Genomic DNA, 17,923 nt, shown 5'->3' with positions numbered 1-17,923 from the left:
GTGGCTCTGCCCAGTCCCTGTGAATGCAAGTGCAGCACAGTCCTGCGCAGGCCCCTGGGCCAGGGGGTTTGGAGGAGTCTGTTGAAGCACAGTTGCTGTGTGGGGCTGTTTCCATGGGGGTTCTCCAGCCCTGGAAGCGGGGTGGGGACCTTGGCTCCAAGGTGCTAATGGGGACAGCTTGTGTCTCAACCCTGGCCCAGCTGTAGCCCATGCTGGCTGTGCTCTGCGGGCAACTGGCTGGGAGGGGCTGTTGTGGAGGAGAAGTGCTTTGTTCCCCACTCTCCTGGCTCTCCCTGCTTAGCTGGACCAGCTTCACAGCCTGCAGGGGCCAGTGAAGTTCCTGGGCCTGGTGTGTTTTCCCACTCCCGTGGGAAGCTGGAGCAGCCAGCTCCTGCCTGCCCCACTGCACAGGACCTGGCCTAGTGCCATCACTGGTGTAGCTGATCCCTAAAGCTGCCCAGGGGAAGGAGTAGCTCCAGGTGCAGCTTTGCACCCCCTGCCCTGCGGGGCACTACCCAACCCTGCAGAGAGGTTTCTGTACACAGCCCCTGAGCAGACACACCCCAGGGGTTGTGGTGCTCCAAGCCCTGGTCCCTCCAGCAGCGAGCCTGATTCTCTCCTTGCAGGCACAAGGGACATGGGACACTCCAGCCCCTACCCCTGTCCTGTGCCTACAGCCACTTTTAGTACCACAGACTCCTCTTTGGAGACCGCCTCCTTGAAGAAAAGGACACAGAGCCAGGTCAGGGCACGCCTGTGGTGCGAGGGTTTCCCAAACGGTACCTTTAATGTGTTTGCAGCAGCAGCAAGCAGTCAGTGCTAGTTTTGGCACCCAGAGTTAGATGTGCAGCACTACACATTAGACACCAAGTCATCCCACCCCAACATTTGATCTAGAGGAATAGAGAAAGTGAACTAAAACAGCACTATGAGCACATACAAAATCAAGTTATTCATGTTCTATCACACTTCCAGCTGGTAATATTAGAAAAATAAACTTAAGACAGGTACTACAACACATTTTCTTTGCCAGCTGGCAAGAGTTTAAAACCCATGAGAACCCCCCTCCCCAAGTTGTTGTTGTACAAAGATCAGCTCACCCGGAGTAACAAAACTGCTGTACAGAAAGCGCACTCTGCATTCTCCTCTAAGTACTTGGAGCCAGAATCCCTTCCCCACCCTAGAGAGTCTTGGGTGTGTCATGTCCAGAAACCCTGTGCAGCTCTAAGGAAGGTGGCACACATTAACTCACACCATTGCAGCAGAGGCAGCAGCTCACCTGCAGGGGCAATCCACTGTCCCACTCGGGCTCTACGAACTCCAAGGCTGTCTCTTTGTTTCAATAGCCATTTATCTGCCATTTGCATTTCAACAGACAAAATACTCTGCTGAGTATATAAAAACTGTTATAAAAAGGCAATTGTAAAAGATAAGGTATTAGCAGAGGCATGTCAGCTTTTTTTAATAAAAAAAATAGCCATTATATCTGTTTAAATAAGGCTTCTTGTTACAGATTGTTCCAGTTACTGAAGGAAACCAAGGCCTGATGAAAGAAAAAACATTATCCCCCACAAACATTACCCTTCCTGCCCCAAGAACACACCTCCAGGAAGTCATCCAATGTGCAAAGTGACAAACACTGGGGGAAGCTCCTGAAGTGGTATGCCCAGTCTAGTTTCTCTTGCGTTATCATCAAAAACCCAAAACCTTGAAGTTCTAAAATACACAAAAAACCCCTTCATCTCAATATTCTTTCCAAAACAAATATATACAGCACATTAATATGCAATATGCAAAAGCTCTGTGTTGCTGTTGGCAACGTCTATGCCCTCCCCACCCCTATTCACAGGTGTACCTCTACTGAAACACAATTACATCACTAAGCCTGTTAGTTTGAAAAGGGAATTTAATTCACTTAAAACTTGTAAATTTTGGTGTAGGGGCTCCACTCGTTTGACTCTGGATTGTAGACCTCGAGTGTGTTCAAGAACTCATTGCCATCAAAGCCCCCCACTGCATAAATAGTGTTGGCCACAGTGGTGATGCCAGCGTTGCTCCTGGGCGTGGTCATGCTGCCCATCATCTTCCACTCGTTCCTGGCAGGGTCGTACATCTCCACGCAGTTCACCGCGTGCGTGCCATCAAAGCCTCCAGCCACAAAGAGCTTTCCTGTGTGAAGAAAAGGAGCCACGCTCACTGCTCAGCACCAGCTGGCCCTGTGTTCCCACCAGAAGGCTGGACAAAGCCCAAAGGGACCCCAGCTGTTGTCACAGACCTCGGCCTGGTGAAGGTCTGCAATTACAGGAGTGACCTGCTTTGGGTCTCCTGCCCATGACAGGTGACAGAAATTTGAGTCAGAGTAGGGGCAAAGTCCAAATTCAAGCAGGTGCAGCTCTAGAAGCTGCACAGTGACAAATCTGAGAAGAGGTGGGGTGAATGCCCCACAACCAAGTGGTTTTTGTTTTTTAATTAAAACTGGCAGTTTAGCCAGGCTCCTACTGGATTCCTGCCCAAAAAGGAGCACAGCTTTGTATTCTACTCGCATCAGAGCAAAGATGAAAAGCCCCGAGGCGGCAGCAGCAAAAGCAGTCCCAGTCCTACCATCACGGACAGCCACGCCAGCGCCGCGCCGTGCCACATTCATGGGCGCCATCAGGGTCCAGGTGTTGTTTTCGGGGTTGTAGCGCTCCACACTGTTGAGGCAGTTCCACGACTCGGCCCCGCCGATGATGTACAGGTACCCCCCCAGCTCACACACGGCCGACTGGTGCCTCCCTGTAACCAAAGCCAGCACAGTCAGCCACCAGCAACAGCCCGCAGCAGCAGCAACTCCAAGGGGCTTTGCTTTGGTGTAGATTTTGGTTTGGTGCAGTTCTGCAATTGCCCTTTTCTCGTCTTCCTTCCCCAGCTCCCCAACAAACTTACGGATGTTAAGGGGAGCACAGCTCGTCCAAGCCTTTGTTACAGGATCAAACACATCGCAGTTCTTCAGTCCCTTCTGGCCATAGGGATCAGAACCACCCACAATGTACAGCTTTCCATTCAGGGCACACACTCCTGTTGATACAGGAAAGCATGGGACGTGAGTCACAACTGGCTGAGTTTCCACCCTGCGGTCCGGGTGCTGCACAGGCCTCACCTGCATTGCAGCGGTTGGTCCGCAGCTCTGGGACAGGCATCCAGTCATCAATCTCGGGCTCGTACATCTCTCCACAGCTCAAGTCATCCGAGTGGCCATTTGATCCACCCACGACGTACAGCTGCCCCTGAGAGGAACAAACCAACACCCGTCACCTCTCAGCACACCACACTCAGCTCCTGAGCGCTCGGGTAACCGTGGAACTACAGAGAAACAACTTCTAGAGCCATCCTATTCAGTGTGTCCTGTTCAGCTCAGCCCAGGCAGGACAGTGTCCCACAGGCCTGCTCCCCACCCCACACACCATCAGCACCGCCATCTGGAACCGGGCCCTCGGTGTCCTCATGGGCGCAATGAACGTCCAGGTGTCCTTCTCGGGGTCGTAGCACTCCACGGTGCGCAGGCACTCCTCCCTGTTGTAGCCCCCTGCAAGCGAGAGGTTACTGGCCCCACGTTCAGAGACACCAGCCCACCCCCCGGCCCGGTGCCCCCACCCCGGCTCACCCGCAGCGATGAGCTTGCCGTGCAGCTCGGCCGTGCCCAGCCCCGAGCGCGCGTACTGCATGGGGCACATGGGCCTCTCGATGAGGTCGCTGGGCTGCAGTTCAAAGCTCAGGCTCTTCAGCAGCCGCGGGGTGCTCGAGGGGGAGCTCTGGGGGCTGTTGCGGCCGTGCAGGAAGATGACGCACAGCACCCCGTCCAGCACAGCCAGGCACAGGTACGTGTTACCTGCGGGGACAGCACACCGCCACCGTCAGCAGGGCACCATGTGAAGGGGGACTGAGCTGGGTGCCAAGTGGGCTCTGCTGGCTGTGCCACTCCCCTTGGCAGCATGGAAACTTCATTTTTTCAGGTTACTGGTTCCAAGTGTTAGAAAAAGTGTTAGTTATCAACAACTATGCTTTAGATACTAAAAGAGTGCTCGAAGGACATATGACAGCAACTTAAAGATTTGCTGGGAGTCTCCTCGCACACACAGACCAAACAGCTCTGTTAATTAACTGTGGACTGCCTATCTCCTTAGGATTTTCTGGGAAAATGATACACACCATGGATTTGGTTGATAAGGAACTGAGATGTATGTAATCCCAGTTTGGCCCAGGTACATCAGAAGCACCCTACAAATTACTTGACTTGTATCATCAGTAAGAAAAGACACCTCAGCATTCCTCAGAGATGTGAAGGAAATCCCCAGGGAGCAGGAGGTGGCAGGTACCCAAGACCAGACACATCTGTTAGACAACCCCTGCCCGTTACTCACTCGAAGTCTTCTCTGAAGCAATGATTTTCCACTCGTGTTTAGGACTCTGAACAGTAGCATTTGGAGAAAGACTTCCAGAGGAGCTGCTACTGATCTGCTTGTGATCATTCTCACGTGGTGGCCTCTTCTGCAAAATCAAAAGGCAGCTACAGAAACCTAGCCAGAGACTACAGCTTCTTCTACCTGTGCTTCTCTGAGAAACTACGTAGCCACTCCAGAGCAGACTTGTCTACCACCTCCGCAGAGCAGCATTTATAGCACACCTATATTTTCAGCAGAACATCTTGCCTGCCCAGCAACAGTGGCCAAAAACCACCCTACACTTTTCTCCTGGGACTCACTTCATCCTGCGACTGCAGCTTTCTACTGCTGGTGCTGGACTGCAAATCCCTGGAAGTGAGCGTGCATTCCTAGCAGGATTTACAAATGTAATGAAAGAGCTACATGCAGCTGCAGAGAACTGAGCTACCACCTAGGAGCCTCACTCCCAAGCTCTGCTTCTGGAACTTGAGTTAATTATATAATGCTATTTGGAAGTGAATTAACTATTCTCTTCATTCCCTGAAGACAAATTAATTTCGCCTCAGTTCCCCTCTGTGCTCAGATAAGCTGTTTCTTGGATTTTACTCCCTTGATACTTTCCACTAACAGATTTCTGCTTTCATTTCATCTCCAATTAAATTTATACTGTAGCTTACATGATTTTGCTCAATTAAGAAAAACCGCAAAATTTCCAGTTTCAGCACAGTTGGCTGGGTTGTTGAGGCTCTTCCTGAAGCACAGGAAGCTACCACGCTGTCTATTCTGTTCAAGCAGCAGAGTTTATGACCACAGTCCCAAGTTTGCGATGCTTGCACAGTTCCCTGGAGCCTGATCTCCATGGAAACTGTCACAAGACTTCTGAAACACATCACCTAACTCAGATAACCTCACACTGAGGAGCTGGATTGCTAAGCTCAGCTCACCGTGCCAACCAGTGCACTTGTGGAGAACATTTTTGTTATTTCTGAACCTTCATCCAATTAACCACTTATGCTCTTATCTTAAAATTGCCTTGACAGCAACAGAAAATACAAAGTTTTATAATTTAAAAATGTAGAAGTTACACTTTTTCCAGAACTGGCATCCAGGGTTTTCTTAGTATCAATAATCAATTGATACTAATAATATATAATAATAATAATAAAAAATAGTAATTCATACTAATAATAATCGATACAAAAATCAGTATCAATAAACAATCTCTCAATTGTTTAGGATGTCTGAAGTTGGTGATTTTTCTTATCAGAAAGGATTTGTAGAAAACTGTTGAGAAGTCCTGGTCTTATTTCTGAAAATGAACTTTCTGAACATTCACCTCTCTGCTAGTAAGCATTACAAGTGGTATGCAGAAGTGGAGAACTCTGTGAAGGCTTCCTAAAAACAATTAAGAAACTGGAAAATTAGCTGGCTTTTCCTTTTCCTCTCATTTCATTTCTAAAATCCACATTCTGGAATGGACAGTGTTTTACGTACACAATAGCTAAAAATTTCAAGAAGGAAACTTTTTGTGTGAACCTGTTTCACTTTTATAAAATATTACAATGTATTTGCTTCAAAATCATAAATTTAAACCAAGTTCATTTGTATAAAGCAACTGATAATTTACAACTGCTAGTCCTTTTTTGTTTCTATCTTAGCCTGCGTTGTACTGAGCCATGTGGTTTTTCTGGAGTTCAACGATTACACCTGGTTAGAAATAAAAATAAAAGCCATTTAGAAAGACCTCTCAAAAAGCACAGCAGTGATTTGCACTGTCAAAGCATCAGAGATATCTGGCAGCTACACCACCAGTGCAGCTGAACAAAAGAAGCGGACGCTGGCAGCTCAAGGATTAGAACTTGGATCTGGAATCTTTTTCTGGGCCAAATTTAACAGATACATTCCCCACTGCAAGCCAAGCAGTCTGTGTTTCTCTACAGTCTCTGGGAACTCTACAAGGTCTCAGCTGACTTCCTACCGCTGAGTGCTTGTCTGCCTCTTCTTTCTTCTAACAGCCAGGATTGATTTTGAAGTCAGAGCACTCTGTTTTGCAAGGGCCAAGAGTCAGCCCAGCCTGCCAAAGAGACAGAAGCTGAGAGCACATCATGGCCTGCAGCAGCTTCCTGCCAGACACCTTCTCATGGTGCACTTCTCCACTACAGCACCTGCTGCCTTCTCTGCCAGCAGGACACAGGACTTCAGGTGTGCTGTAAACTGCTCCAGTCTACCTGGGGTTACCTGAGACTGTCTGCAATTTGTACCTGCACAAACTGAATGTGGTCATCATCACTGCCATACACCTCAGCCTGTCCATCTAGCAGATTTCCATCAAGCAGCTTGTGATCAGCTGAGTAGTACAGCGTTTGCACCTGCAAAAACAACAACAGAACACCCATGTGGCTGCTGTCTCCGTGCTCCTCAGCTACAGGCACATTACCCCAGACACCACACTGCTCGTCAGCTCATCTCAAGCTTGCACAGTGGCAAAACTAAAAGGAAGCAGATGTCATGGTGGCAATCTTCAAACAGGGGGTAAAGGTTCCTTCCTTTCTCAGCTTGAGAGAAATCTTCATTTTCCATGGGCTTCTACTGTTTTCCCAGCACAGAAACATTAGACAAGCAAAAGGCACATTAATTTGCAAAGTTACACAAATTCACAGTCTCATGCAAGCATTTTCCTTATCCCTGCACACAAGTTTTCTGCTCTGAAAAATACACATATTTATCTCCATCAAAAAAGGCCAAGAGAAGCCAACAGTGGGCTCTAAAAGAAAGGTATGGGAATGAGTGAAGACAACACAGATTTAAGTTCTGGAAGAAACTGTTGTCCACCACTGAAATCAGATGCAGCTGTTTCAATGAAATGCATCTTAATTTCAACATGATCAAGCTTTTAAATGAGTTTCTCCAAGAGGAAATACACACTTCAGATTATATGACAGCATCAACATATACTTTTGCCTAGACAAGTGTTTCTGGGGATCTTTCGTGCTTGTAATAACAGACTTGGAAAATTCCGATGTTTCATGAGATTTGGTAAAGTCCATTTGCTGGAGCCAATTGAGAATTTTGTCTCCCCGCTAATTTTGCCATTAAACACTGCCCAGGCGACATCTACCATTAGTATTCATGAATAAGCCATTTAACAACACACAAGTTTCATAATAATGCATCCTGTAAAGGAGTAAGTAAACACCATTAAATCATCATGATCGTTCTCTGCCCACAGCGGATTTTCTTAGGAGCACTGGGGCAGGACTGCTGCTTCTGTACGTGTCAATACACTTGAGGCTCTTCTTGGTTCTTCAGCCTTGGTATCCTAGTTTTGTTAATAAACCTATGGGGAGATAAACCAACGGGGAGGAACAACCATTAGAAGCTTTTACCTACTGTGCATTTACAAGCAAAACCTGCAAAGGAAAACATCACCAATCTATGGCAAGTCTCAGTACCACCTCCCCAAACTAAAGCAGATACAGGCCACTCTGAGGCTACTATACAGCAACAGGGAGCAAAAAGGAAAGTGAAGACCAGACTGAACAGTGCATTCAGCTCACCTGAACACCCCCCCAGTTTCTCAGCTTAGGGGTACCTACAGCAAAATTTAAATTCTTTAGGGTCATAGTTAAAAAAGTGAAAAAAAAAAAAAAAAAAAAAAAAAAAGTAAAACGGGATCATCCTTCATATTGGTTTTTTCCTTGTTTTTTTTTGGGTTTTTTTTAATGTTTAATCCCATAATCCCATTTTCTTAAAGACTAACCTCTTCCATTAGATCTTCCAGGCTGCCTCCATTCTCCCAGATGCTGCGCTGTACCCAGTTGATTACCTTTGTGTACAATTTGCCATTGCTGGGTAGGCCAACATTGTCTTCCAGCATTATTTCAAGCTTGAGGGAGAAGAGAAAAGATGATTTACTCTCTAGGAATTACCCTTTAGCATGCTGTACTTTACACAGTGAGCACAACTCTCACTTTACCACAGAGCCAGAAAACACCACAAGATGCTTTCAGCCTATGGAACTAGGAAGCACATTTAAACACAATCACCTTTTACACCTGGAAAGGATGACAGCACGTGTTCTCTACAGTTAAGGTTCACAGCAGTAAGAACAGGACACAGATCCAGAACTGTCACGCTGTTGGCAGCAGTCAGTAGACCAAGCTTTCCTTCCCCCAAAAGGGAAAGGAAATCCTAGTTGCTTCTCAGGTTGCGTTTTGGAAATCCTGTACCAGAAGGAATTCTACAAATTTAAGCTAACCTTTAACCGTGGGAGCTTGAGAAATTCCTCCTGTTCTGAAATCTCTACAAGGTGTTCCTGAATGTAGCCATCGATCTTGTTCAACAACCGAGAGTCTCCCATGCAGCTGGCAAAGTTCCGGTATGAGATGCAGCTCTGCATGTCCATCTTGGAGAGCAAATAGTCACCACAAACCTGGCAAGGAAAGAGCTGCGGCTTAGTGTACAAGCAGAGAAGTTTTTATACATTTAAATTATCTACCCCAACATACAGCAGCAGCTGTTTTCTAACTGCAGCACAGTGACTGTCTGCTGTCTTCCCCATGCCAGTGCTGTAGAGGGAATGTTGCCTTCCACAGGAATATGCACATCTTAAATGAAAAAGTCAGACACATTTGGAAGCTACGGACATCTACATTGACCCCACGCTTTTCTACTGAACACCTATCCAAAACTGTTTCTCAGGTGAGCTAATAATCCCAAATCCCTTGTAAAGAGTACCCCTATCTGCAGCCAAGGGTATTTCCAAAGTCAAGCACTACCAAATTTATGTTCAGGAGTGTGTGGATTATTCTTTTTCTGACAGATTTACAGGTTTGTTCATGCTCCCAACACAACCACGCACAGCACTGCTGCCACAGACCTGAAGGTAAGGAACGAGCCAAGATTCAAAGCTGGTTTTTTTACACAGGTGCACAAATACAAAATGTAACTTCAGAGAACACTCTGGCACCAAGACAGCTCAAGTTGAAACAACACATCCAGCTGGCGCCAAATCAATACCATGCTAAGGAACATCTACAGGAGCTTTGTGCTGAACTCTTCTTCCACAGAATCATCAGGTTTTGGCTCACTAACACCAAAAGGTGCAATGCTGTCAGCCTGAGAAGGCAGAATGGACTTCCAGAAGAGCTGAGAACCATACCTGCTTAACCCTCTCCATCTTCAACTTCTTTGCTGCAGAGTATACATCTTTCACCAGTTCTTTATCAGCTTTTAACCTATTAAAGATAGAATTTGCCTCTATTATTCTGATTTTTCAAATAGAAGTCTACCCTCTCTCTAGTTACTCTGAGAACTACTTACTGAGCAGTATAGGCATAATTCAACAGAACTTCAACAGCTTCTGGGTTGAGATCATCGAATTTCACATGGGAAACCCCATGACAGTCACTGTCAGCGTTGAAGATTTCAAACAGGTAGGGACTGCAGCACGCCAGCACAGCTCGGTGCGCCAGCATCTCGTGTCCACACACCTTTATGTCAAACACAAACAAGAAGCCCATGTGCTGGTGAGGATTTTTTGTAACTACCTTTGTATTTTCACAGTATGAAGGCCTACTCAAGTGAGTGCCATAGTTCAAACCCATCTTTCCAATCAACAGTCTCCAGCTAAAAGTAAGCATCACTTCTCTCAAAGTGCACCCCATTTTGGTGGTTTTTAGTATGCATTTTTCAGAAAAACGGGCTTCTAAAATCTCACATCTCCCAGTCACTGAAGCAACAGCTTCATGTGGTGCAACCCCCACACCCCCCCAGGCACCCCACTGGGGCAGGGCACAGCTACCTGGAGGCGGACGTCGCAGAACTGACCGCTCTTCCGTAAGGCGTTGAGTTTGGCAACAGACGACTCGATGAAGTTCTCATCCTCAAACATCAAATATCCGTTGGGAATCATCTTGGTGTTGGTCAGGCTGCACACACACAATGGGTAAAGGTTACACACACAGCATCTTGCTTCAGTACAGAAGCAAACACACTGTTTGCAAACAAACATGCAGGGGAATTAATGGATTAGTGATTTTCAGGGATTGAGGCTACAACTTTTAATGCATCCACATCACTTCAGCAGGTACTGGGTTCAAACCACAGGCAGAACCTGTGCCAGCTCTGTGGGAGCAAGCTGGGAGCCACTGGATTACATGGATTCCCCTCTCTAAAGATCTTTTTTGGTAGATCCATCCCCAGCTATCATTATTCATCACCACTTTCTGCTCCCTATCACCCTGGTCCAGCTGCATTTTTTGCAGATGCAAAACCCAGCTACACTGAAAAATAAGAACTGAGAATTTAAAGTAGCTAGTGAAGTAGAATAGATAGAGAAACATTTTCTGTTTAATTTTATGAGTAATGACTCAGTACTCTAGAGCAGCTGGGAGCCATGAAAGAACATTATGACCAACAAAACAGACAGAATTTAATAAATTCTGGAAAACAATAATGTATTTTAAGCCATTTCAAAGCTAGAACATCTTCCTCGGAAGACCTCGGCCATATACAAACATACCACCTCAGGGAAACCAGTCCAAGACCGGAAAAATAACATCAGGAAACTTAACTTTTTTATCTGGAAGCTATTTTATAGCTCCTTTAATTGATTCTTTTTTAGTTAACCACTTTCCAAATAGGAAGCTAATTAAGAATACTAAACTATTACCCTGAGGTGACCTAATGAATTTGAAATAGTAATTATTAAAAAAAAAAAATCAGATTTGTAAGTTTGAGCTGCTAACATACACAGAAGTACAGTTACCTTGAAGATCTTAGAGGAAAGCATATGTGGAATTCTATTAATGTTACCAACAACAATTTGTATTTCCATCTCAAGTTTAAGAAAATTCTGAAGATCACACTAAATAAGAAAACTCCAAACCAGAAAAAGTGGATTGCAAAAATCAGTAATGAAAATAGCAAGGCTCCCATAAAATACTTCTAGTGTTAATCTACCTATTTTAAATTCACTTACTACTGTGAGTATTCAACCCTAAACTGGCAACAATAATCTTTCTTACAAATATCCATTTGTCATGTTTTATTAAAGAAAGGACACCAAGATTTTAAATTTGCATAATTTCAGCAGAAGTACTGACTACTGTATACACAATTAATGGTACAACTTACCAGCAAATATATGACTGTAAATTTAAAATAGCCCAATGGTATCACTGTGTTAGAACAGAGCACTTGAGTTTCGGGATGTCCTGACAAGGAAGATGTTTGTGGAAATGCAAAAGCAGACGTGTGTTTGCAGCTGCAATATGGATTCCAAAACTATCAGGCTTGAAGATGATGTAATAAAGTCCTTATGAGCTATAGACATGAATTTCTTCTGTGATAATCATGCATCATAACCTGCAATAAAGGAGAAGGTATCAAGTAAGGAAAAGAGTTAAGTGCCGCCACGTATTTCATATAAAACTTGATGTATGTTCCTGACCCAAATAAACAAGTTTTTCTTCACAATAAAGGTGGGTTTTTTTCCACAAAAAGCAAACAGCCTGAAAAATTCCATATTGACACCAATATGTCCTCATGCCTAATAAGAAATCAACCACATCACCATTATACCCCCGGAGACAAGAAAAGGGCTAAACTAGTACTTACAGAAAAAGCTGGAAGAGCTGAATCCCATTTTTAGCCAATCCCTTACCTACTCTGCCCTTCAGCACGTCCTATTATCATTACTGCCTGCACAAGTAGGTAACTCACACGTAACGCCAACAAAAATGACTCCATTTTCTAAAAGCACACAATCCACAAGCCTCCTACCTTTGGCTCTTCTTGTGCTCATCTACTTATAGCCTTCTTCTACCGAACGCCTAAAATTGTCTGAAGATGGATTAAGGACATGTCTGAAATGACTGGGCATGTCTCCAGTCTCCGCTACTTCCAGAAAGATTTACAAAGTCAGGAATCACTATCTGTATGACAGCCTTCCTTGGTAAAAAGTCTCTCTGCCACGCTGGGAACAGAATCTGTTGGGTTCTGGTTGAGCTCTGCACCAGCAGTGCAGATCAGGGTGGCTTTGCTGGGAATCCACATGCTGGTGGGCTCTTTATGCAGGGATTTTTTGGGGAGGGAAGAAGAGGAGGAGGAGCAGCAGCAATAGGGAGGGAACAGGCAACACTCATTCTGGAACTTTCCATGACCCTGGTACCACCTCAGGAAAACATCAATCACTTCAGTTCCAACACTATATTTGTACCTACAGAATAAATGCCACATTGGGAACTGGGTTTCCTAAAAATAGGTGCAGCTCATTTCTCCTTGTCAAAAACTGAAAGTGCCCTCCATTGCAGAGAAGAGAACCTTGTGACCCTGGTGCATGGCCAGGGCTCAGCCCGGGGGTGACTGTGGCAGGAGCAGTACCTGCCTGGTGCCCAGGCAGCCTGGCAGCTCCAGCAGGAGGCTGATTCCCAGCAGCGGCAGGGGGCATTATCCCACCACGGACCAGCTCCACAGGACACTGCCCCCATCCCCACAGCTGGGCACACAGAATATTCCAGCCGGCAGAGAACTGCGCAGGCAGAGCCAACACTCGCTGAGCTTGGCTGCTGGAGCAGGCACAGCCACACAGCCGGGAGAAGGGAACACCTGCTCCCGAGCACAGCAGCGCCCACCGGGAACAGAGCACTCCGGAACGCTGGGGCACTGCAGGAGCAGCAACCCGGGACACAACTTCCTGAAACACACTGCGATGCCAGTGAGCTTTGCTGGGAAAAGAAATCTAACGCAATAAAGGTATATTATTTTTGTAATCCTACAGGCAAGTTATGAAGCTGACACCAAGCTTTACTTAACAAATATTGTTTAATTAGGCATTTGGCAGTCATCGCTTCCCCCGTTGGTACAATTGGCATAATCACTGCAACTTTTAAAGAAAGCAAACTTCTCAAACAGAACCCAACAGCCTGATGTCCACACCTTCCCCAAAGACTCAACGCAACAAAACATTCCGAGTCACAGGACAGCTAGTCAAACAATTCCAACTAAATCCCACAATCAGCCTCGCTCTGTTTACATCTCTGGGCATGTTTTGTCACATTCTGCTGTAACACATCCGTTTTATTTCCAGTGTTCTAACTCTGCCACATGTACTTGCTTGGGACCTTGAAGACCCAAGAAGGTCATCCAAAATAATTCTGGATTGAAACAGGAGATTTTTCTTTTAAAGTCCTCCTTTGTGCAAGACACCAATCCCACGCAGATGCATTTATGCCCCTAATGGTATTGTCCAATCTGAATATCTAGGAACTTGAACATCTTAATTGCTGCCACAGAGTTTCAATGCTGTTGTGCGTGTCATGGCTAATATTATTACTCAAAACAGCATTAAATCTGCACAAGCAGATTCACAACTTTCCATATTTTGGTTTGGAGTACTTCTGCTAGAACAGAACCCGAACTATCAGCCAAAATTCACTGCAAAGTCAAGAACGCTGCCTATTCTGCATTAAAGGTTATAAACAGGTACTGCAAACAAACTCGTTCCCTTAAATTATTTTTAAAACTCGAAATCACTTTGCTGTTACCTTCCCTCCCTTGCCTATACTCCCTTTTAGCTCAGCACATCAAGAATTCTGCAGCATTTTTTATAATTATCCAGGATTTTGAATTTTTTTAAGCCAAGTGAGATGTTCCCAGATGACTGTCAGCCAGGTAAAGCCTGGTGCTTCTGACACGATGACTGTTCAAGCTCCATCCAAATGCACTTCTCTAAACACATTAAAACTACAGAATTATCATCCCAGATGGGACCAACACATTCCATTGGAGAAAACTCCTACTTGAGAGCAGCTATTCCTCGCACTTACTTTTAAAATGATGCAAAAAATATAAGAGTAATCCATAAGCTCTGGATTTTTGTTGTAGTTTGAACAGTAAGGACTGGTACTGGTGTTGAGGCTGGAGACCCCCTTGGATCAAGGGCCAATCACGCTGGGCTCAGGCAGGCCTGAAGCCATGGAACATCCCCTTGGCATGTTCCAGCACCCCGACTGTTCCCAAGCACAGCAATGCCAGGACTCAAATGTCTGCCCAGCTGCTCAATTTTAAACACAACCTTGTTGTAGTAACTGTGTTTCCTGACCACCTCATGTTGTGCACAGACTGAGATTTTCCTTTGCCATGTATGTGTACCACTGGACCATGAGCAAGTCACAGCTCATAATGCACTCAGAGATAAACTGGCTGCACATCTGAACTTCCAGAAGGGAGATTCCCTCCTTTTAAACTCCTCTATTTCACTGTATGCCCATTTAAAGGTACATTCAAGAAGACTCACCTAAACAGCAATGATACTCAGACACAGCGATCCTCAGTGCTGCCCTAGGCCTCTCTCCCGCAGAGTTTCTTGCAGGAGCTGTGCTCTCAGGTGACCACCGAGACAACAAGCCCCAGAGGCAGAAGTCACCTTGCCCATGACCTAACAACACAGGGACCATCTATTTTACCTCTCATCTTTAATACAGCCCATTTTCCATGTGCAGTATTTGCTCTGTGCCAATTCTGCACAAACATTTTAGTCAAATTAAGGTATTACTTCTTCAATTCACAGGTAAAGCACTACTTTGGGAGAGATACTTGTTAATCTTTTGACCTAAAGTCAATACTTGCTGATATAATGACAGACACTTGATTGACACTTGTGAAACAAAAATGGAACTTAACACCCAGTCGGTGCATTCTGGCTTGTGACAGCCCAGCTCAGAAGAAATGTAGGTCATACCTACAACTGCTCACAGTCCATTACCTATATCAGAAGATAAAACCAAACATCCTCAAAATATTTTTTTCATACATTAGCATTTATTTATGGTAAAAACGCACCATCTTTTCATGTCTGAGCCTGCATTTGGGCAAAACACCACAGACCAAGACACTTACCAACATACTTTACACCACTAAATAGGCTCAATCTCTTTATACCAGTAATCTGAAGTAAGACTCGGAATTTACAACAATTTTGCTTTGCTTATTCACTTTTCAGTTGCTTTCCACTAAAGATTTAGTCTCACTGATAACTATGACTTGTAGACAAAACTGTTCTATTTCACCTGCACATCAACCTCAGTCGTGCTCCCATGCCAACAATGAGGAGAGAGGGAGAGAAGAGGGAATATTTGCTATCACTGGTTAGGAACTGAAAGGGGAAGGACAGAGTACTGTGGACATTTTTCAAAATCTCTTACATGCAGCCCTGGAAGATGTAATGCTTGGACTGTCCTCTATAAAGAGTGCTTCCAAACACATTTATGCATGCAGACTTTAAAAATTTATAAGCAGCAGGCTTCATGCTTCATGCTTGCTGTTCCAGCGACAACCCTCAGCTGTAACACCCTGGCTGCCCATTCAGCACTGGTTTCCACGACTGGCCTCCCAGACTTCGGAGCCCTAGCTCTGGTCATTAGTTCCCTTTTCACACTGGTTCTGCCTTTCCTCTCCTTTCCCACGTTGTACTTTTGCTGTTGTTGTCACAGTCTTTATCTACATCTCCTTTTCAACCTTCTGCCTCACATGCACTCTACTAAAATCTGAGTTCTTTCCTCCCCTTTCCCCACCCCCTGGGTTTATTTTTTCTACTAATGCACACTTCCCACAGTTCTCCAAACATGTCACACAACCAAATCAGTGATTTTTGTTTGTATGTCCTCCTTGTGTTCCACCCCCATTCTGGGCAGTTTTTGCCTTTCTTACCATCTCCTACTCCTTAAGAACTCAAGCTGAGGAAGACAAAATTAGACCTAATTACAGCAGCTAACACACAGCTTCCTAACTGGAAAGTATTCCCTGACTGTCGTATCCTGTGCTCCAGGAGTCAGGCTTGTGGCTACAAAATCCGCTTTCTAAAATTACACCAATCTCACCATCAAAGCACCACATCCTGCTCGCTTTCTTTTATTTAAGCTTGCTGACAGAAGAGAATAAATGTGGTGTCTACACACTCATCACTGCAAACAACAAAAAAAGTCCTCCCTTCACAAAGCACACAAATAAGGAGAGACATGAGACTGTATTTCCATTAGTCTATCACCACTCATCTCCTCAGGAAATAACTCGGACGCTTCGCCTCTCACTGTCAGCATTTTTCTACCCTGTATGAAATTATAACCAATTCAGGTTTTATTGTCTGTGGGAATGCTGGGTAAAGGAAAAGCAAAAGTGCCAATGCAAATGCATTTTCTACCTTGAAGTGCCTCTAAAAAATCTAAAAAGCTCTGGGAACTGGTGCATGCAGGCAGAAAATACTGTACACTCCCCAGCCACCCCCAAAAACCAAAACCAAACCGCTCTGGTCATTCACCCTCACCAGCTTTTCCCAGAAGCACTAATGTGGTCTGACAGCCACTGTTTTTGCTTCATTATCCCTCACTCCCTAGAACTGGTATAGATGACAAGGAGCGTCATGACATTGGCAACCAGCTGTCAGCACACGTTGCTCATCCCGGAGCGGCTACTTCCTTCAAAGTCCAGGATTCCCGCGATTCTCTTACCCCCCCATCCCCCCACGCTAAGGGTTTAGGAAGGTGCCACTCCGCGGCTGCAGCGTGGCGCTTGGAGAGGCAGCGCCTGACCCTGGCACCGCACCCGAACGCACGGGGAACCCGGGAGTTCCCGGCCGGGGGCAACACCGCACCCCGCGGCCGCCGGGGCCCGCCCGTTCCCCCGGCACGGAGGGAGCGGCCTCACGCCCTTCAGGCCATGCGGACAATTCCGAGGCCCAAGAAAACGGGCCCCGAACAAGCAACAAAGCGCGGCGGGTCCGCAGGGGCACCGGTTCCCCGAGTGCGAGGCGGTCGCCCGGGCCGCCGCCTCCACCCGCTCCCCAGCGCCGAACAAAGCGCGGCCAGCACGGTCCCTGGCCAGCCCCCGCCCATCGTACCTGGTGCCTCTGAGCGCGGACGGCGCTGAACATACTGGGGGCCTCCGGACTGCGGGGGAAGAAGACTCGCAGGCGCAGCCCAGGCCGGCCGGGAAGGGGCAGCGGAGGAACGGAGGGAGAGGAGAGGAGAGAGCGGAGGGAGCGAAGAGAGCGGACGGCGCGGCGCTGCCGAGGGAAGGCGGCGGAAGGAGAGCGGAGCGAAGAAGCGCGGCCACGAGAGCTACGGGCACACGCACGGCACTGCGCCCCGGACCCTCCGCCTCCGCGGGGCGGGAGGAGAGCGGGGAGGGGAGGAGGCGGTGCTGGGGCGGCTCCGCTCGGCTACGAAACGATCCGGCCCCCCGCCCTCCGCGCCCGAGGGCGCTCTAGCCGCGGCCTCCCCCTCCCCCGGCTGAGGGCCGGCGGGAAGAGGCGCCGTGCCCCGTGGAGGGTGAGGCGGAGGAGGTGGTTGGGGCGGAACCGCCGTGCTCCTTTCTGCCGGTATTGGCTGCCGCCTGCAGCGTTGCTTGCAGTGCTCAGCCACGAGGACAACTGGTTCAGTAACCTTTATTTTTCAAACCTGGCGCTGCCTGTTCTCAGCCACGACACCCCCTCAGCCATGAGA

At 46.7% G+C, this 17,923-nt stretch overlaps 1 protein-coding gene across 2 annotated transcripts; it reads right to left on the bottom strand.

Annotated features, from left to right (window-relative positions):
* Positions 1-755: 755 nt before the first annotated feature.
* On the bottom strand, positions 756-17,601 carry LOC125329849 (influenza virus NS1A binding protein). 2 transcript variants are annotated; one of them, XM_048312249.1, is made up of 15 exons: positions 17,320-17,601; positions 11,559-11,789; positions 10,225-10,351; positions 9,744-9,913; positions 9,583-9,658; positions 8,680-8,853; positions 8,182-8,307; positions 6,683-6,790; positions 4,401-4,527; positions 3,644-3,868; positions 3,444-3,565; positions 3,140-3,266; positions 2,926-3,057; positions 2,602-2,775; positions 756-2,169 (listed from the first exon to the last, which is right to left on the bottom strand). In XM_048312249.1, exons 3-15 carry the CDS (start codon positions 10,333-10,335, stop codon positions 1,916-1,918), a joined length of 1,926 nt encoding a protein of 641 aa, XP_048168206.1. In that variant the 5' UTR covers positions 10,336-10,351; positions 11,559-11,789; positions 17,320-17,601; the 3' UTR covers positions 756-1,915. The 2 variants fall into 2 exon arrangements, with proteins under 2 accessions (XP_048168206.1, XP_048168207.1); XM_048312250.1 differs by lacking the exon at positions 17,320-17,601 and adding an exon at positions 12,207-12,563.
* Positions 17,602-17,923: the final 322 nt, after the last annotated feature.

The sequence above is a fragment of the Corvus hawaiiensis genome, chromosome 9 (assembly GCF_020740725.1).
Source record: "Corvus hawaiiensis isolate bCorHaw1 chromosome 9, bCorHaw1.pri.cur, whole genome shotgun sequence".
NCBI lineage: Eukaryota > Metazoa > Chordata > Aves > Passeriformes > Corvidae > Corvus > Corvus hawaiiensis.
Note: the sequence above shows the minus strand (reverse complement) of the source record. Positions and strands in the feature narration are given on the sequence as shown.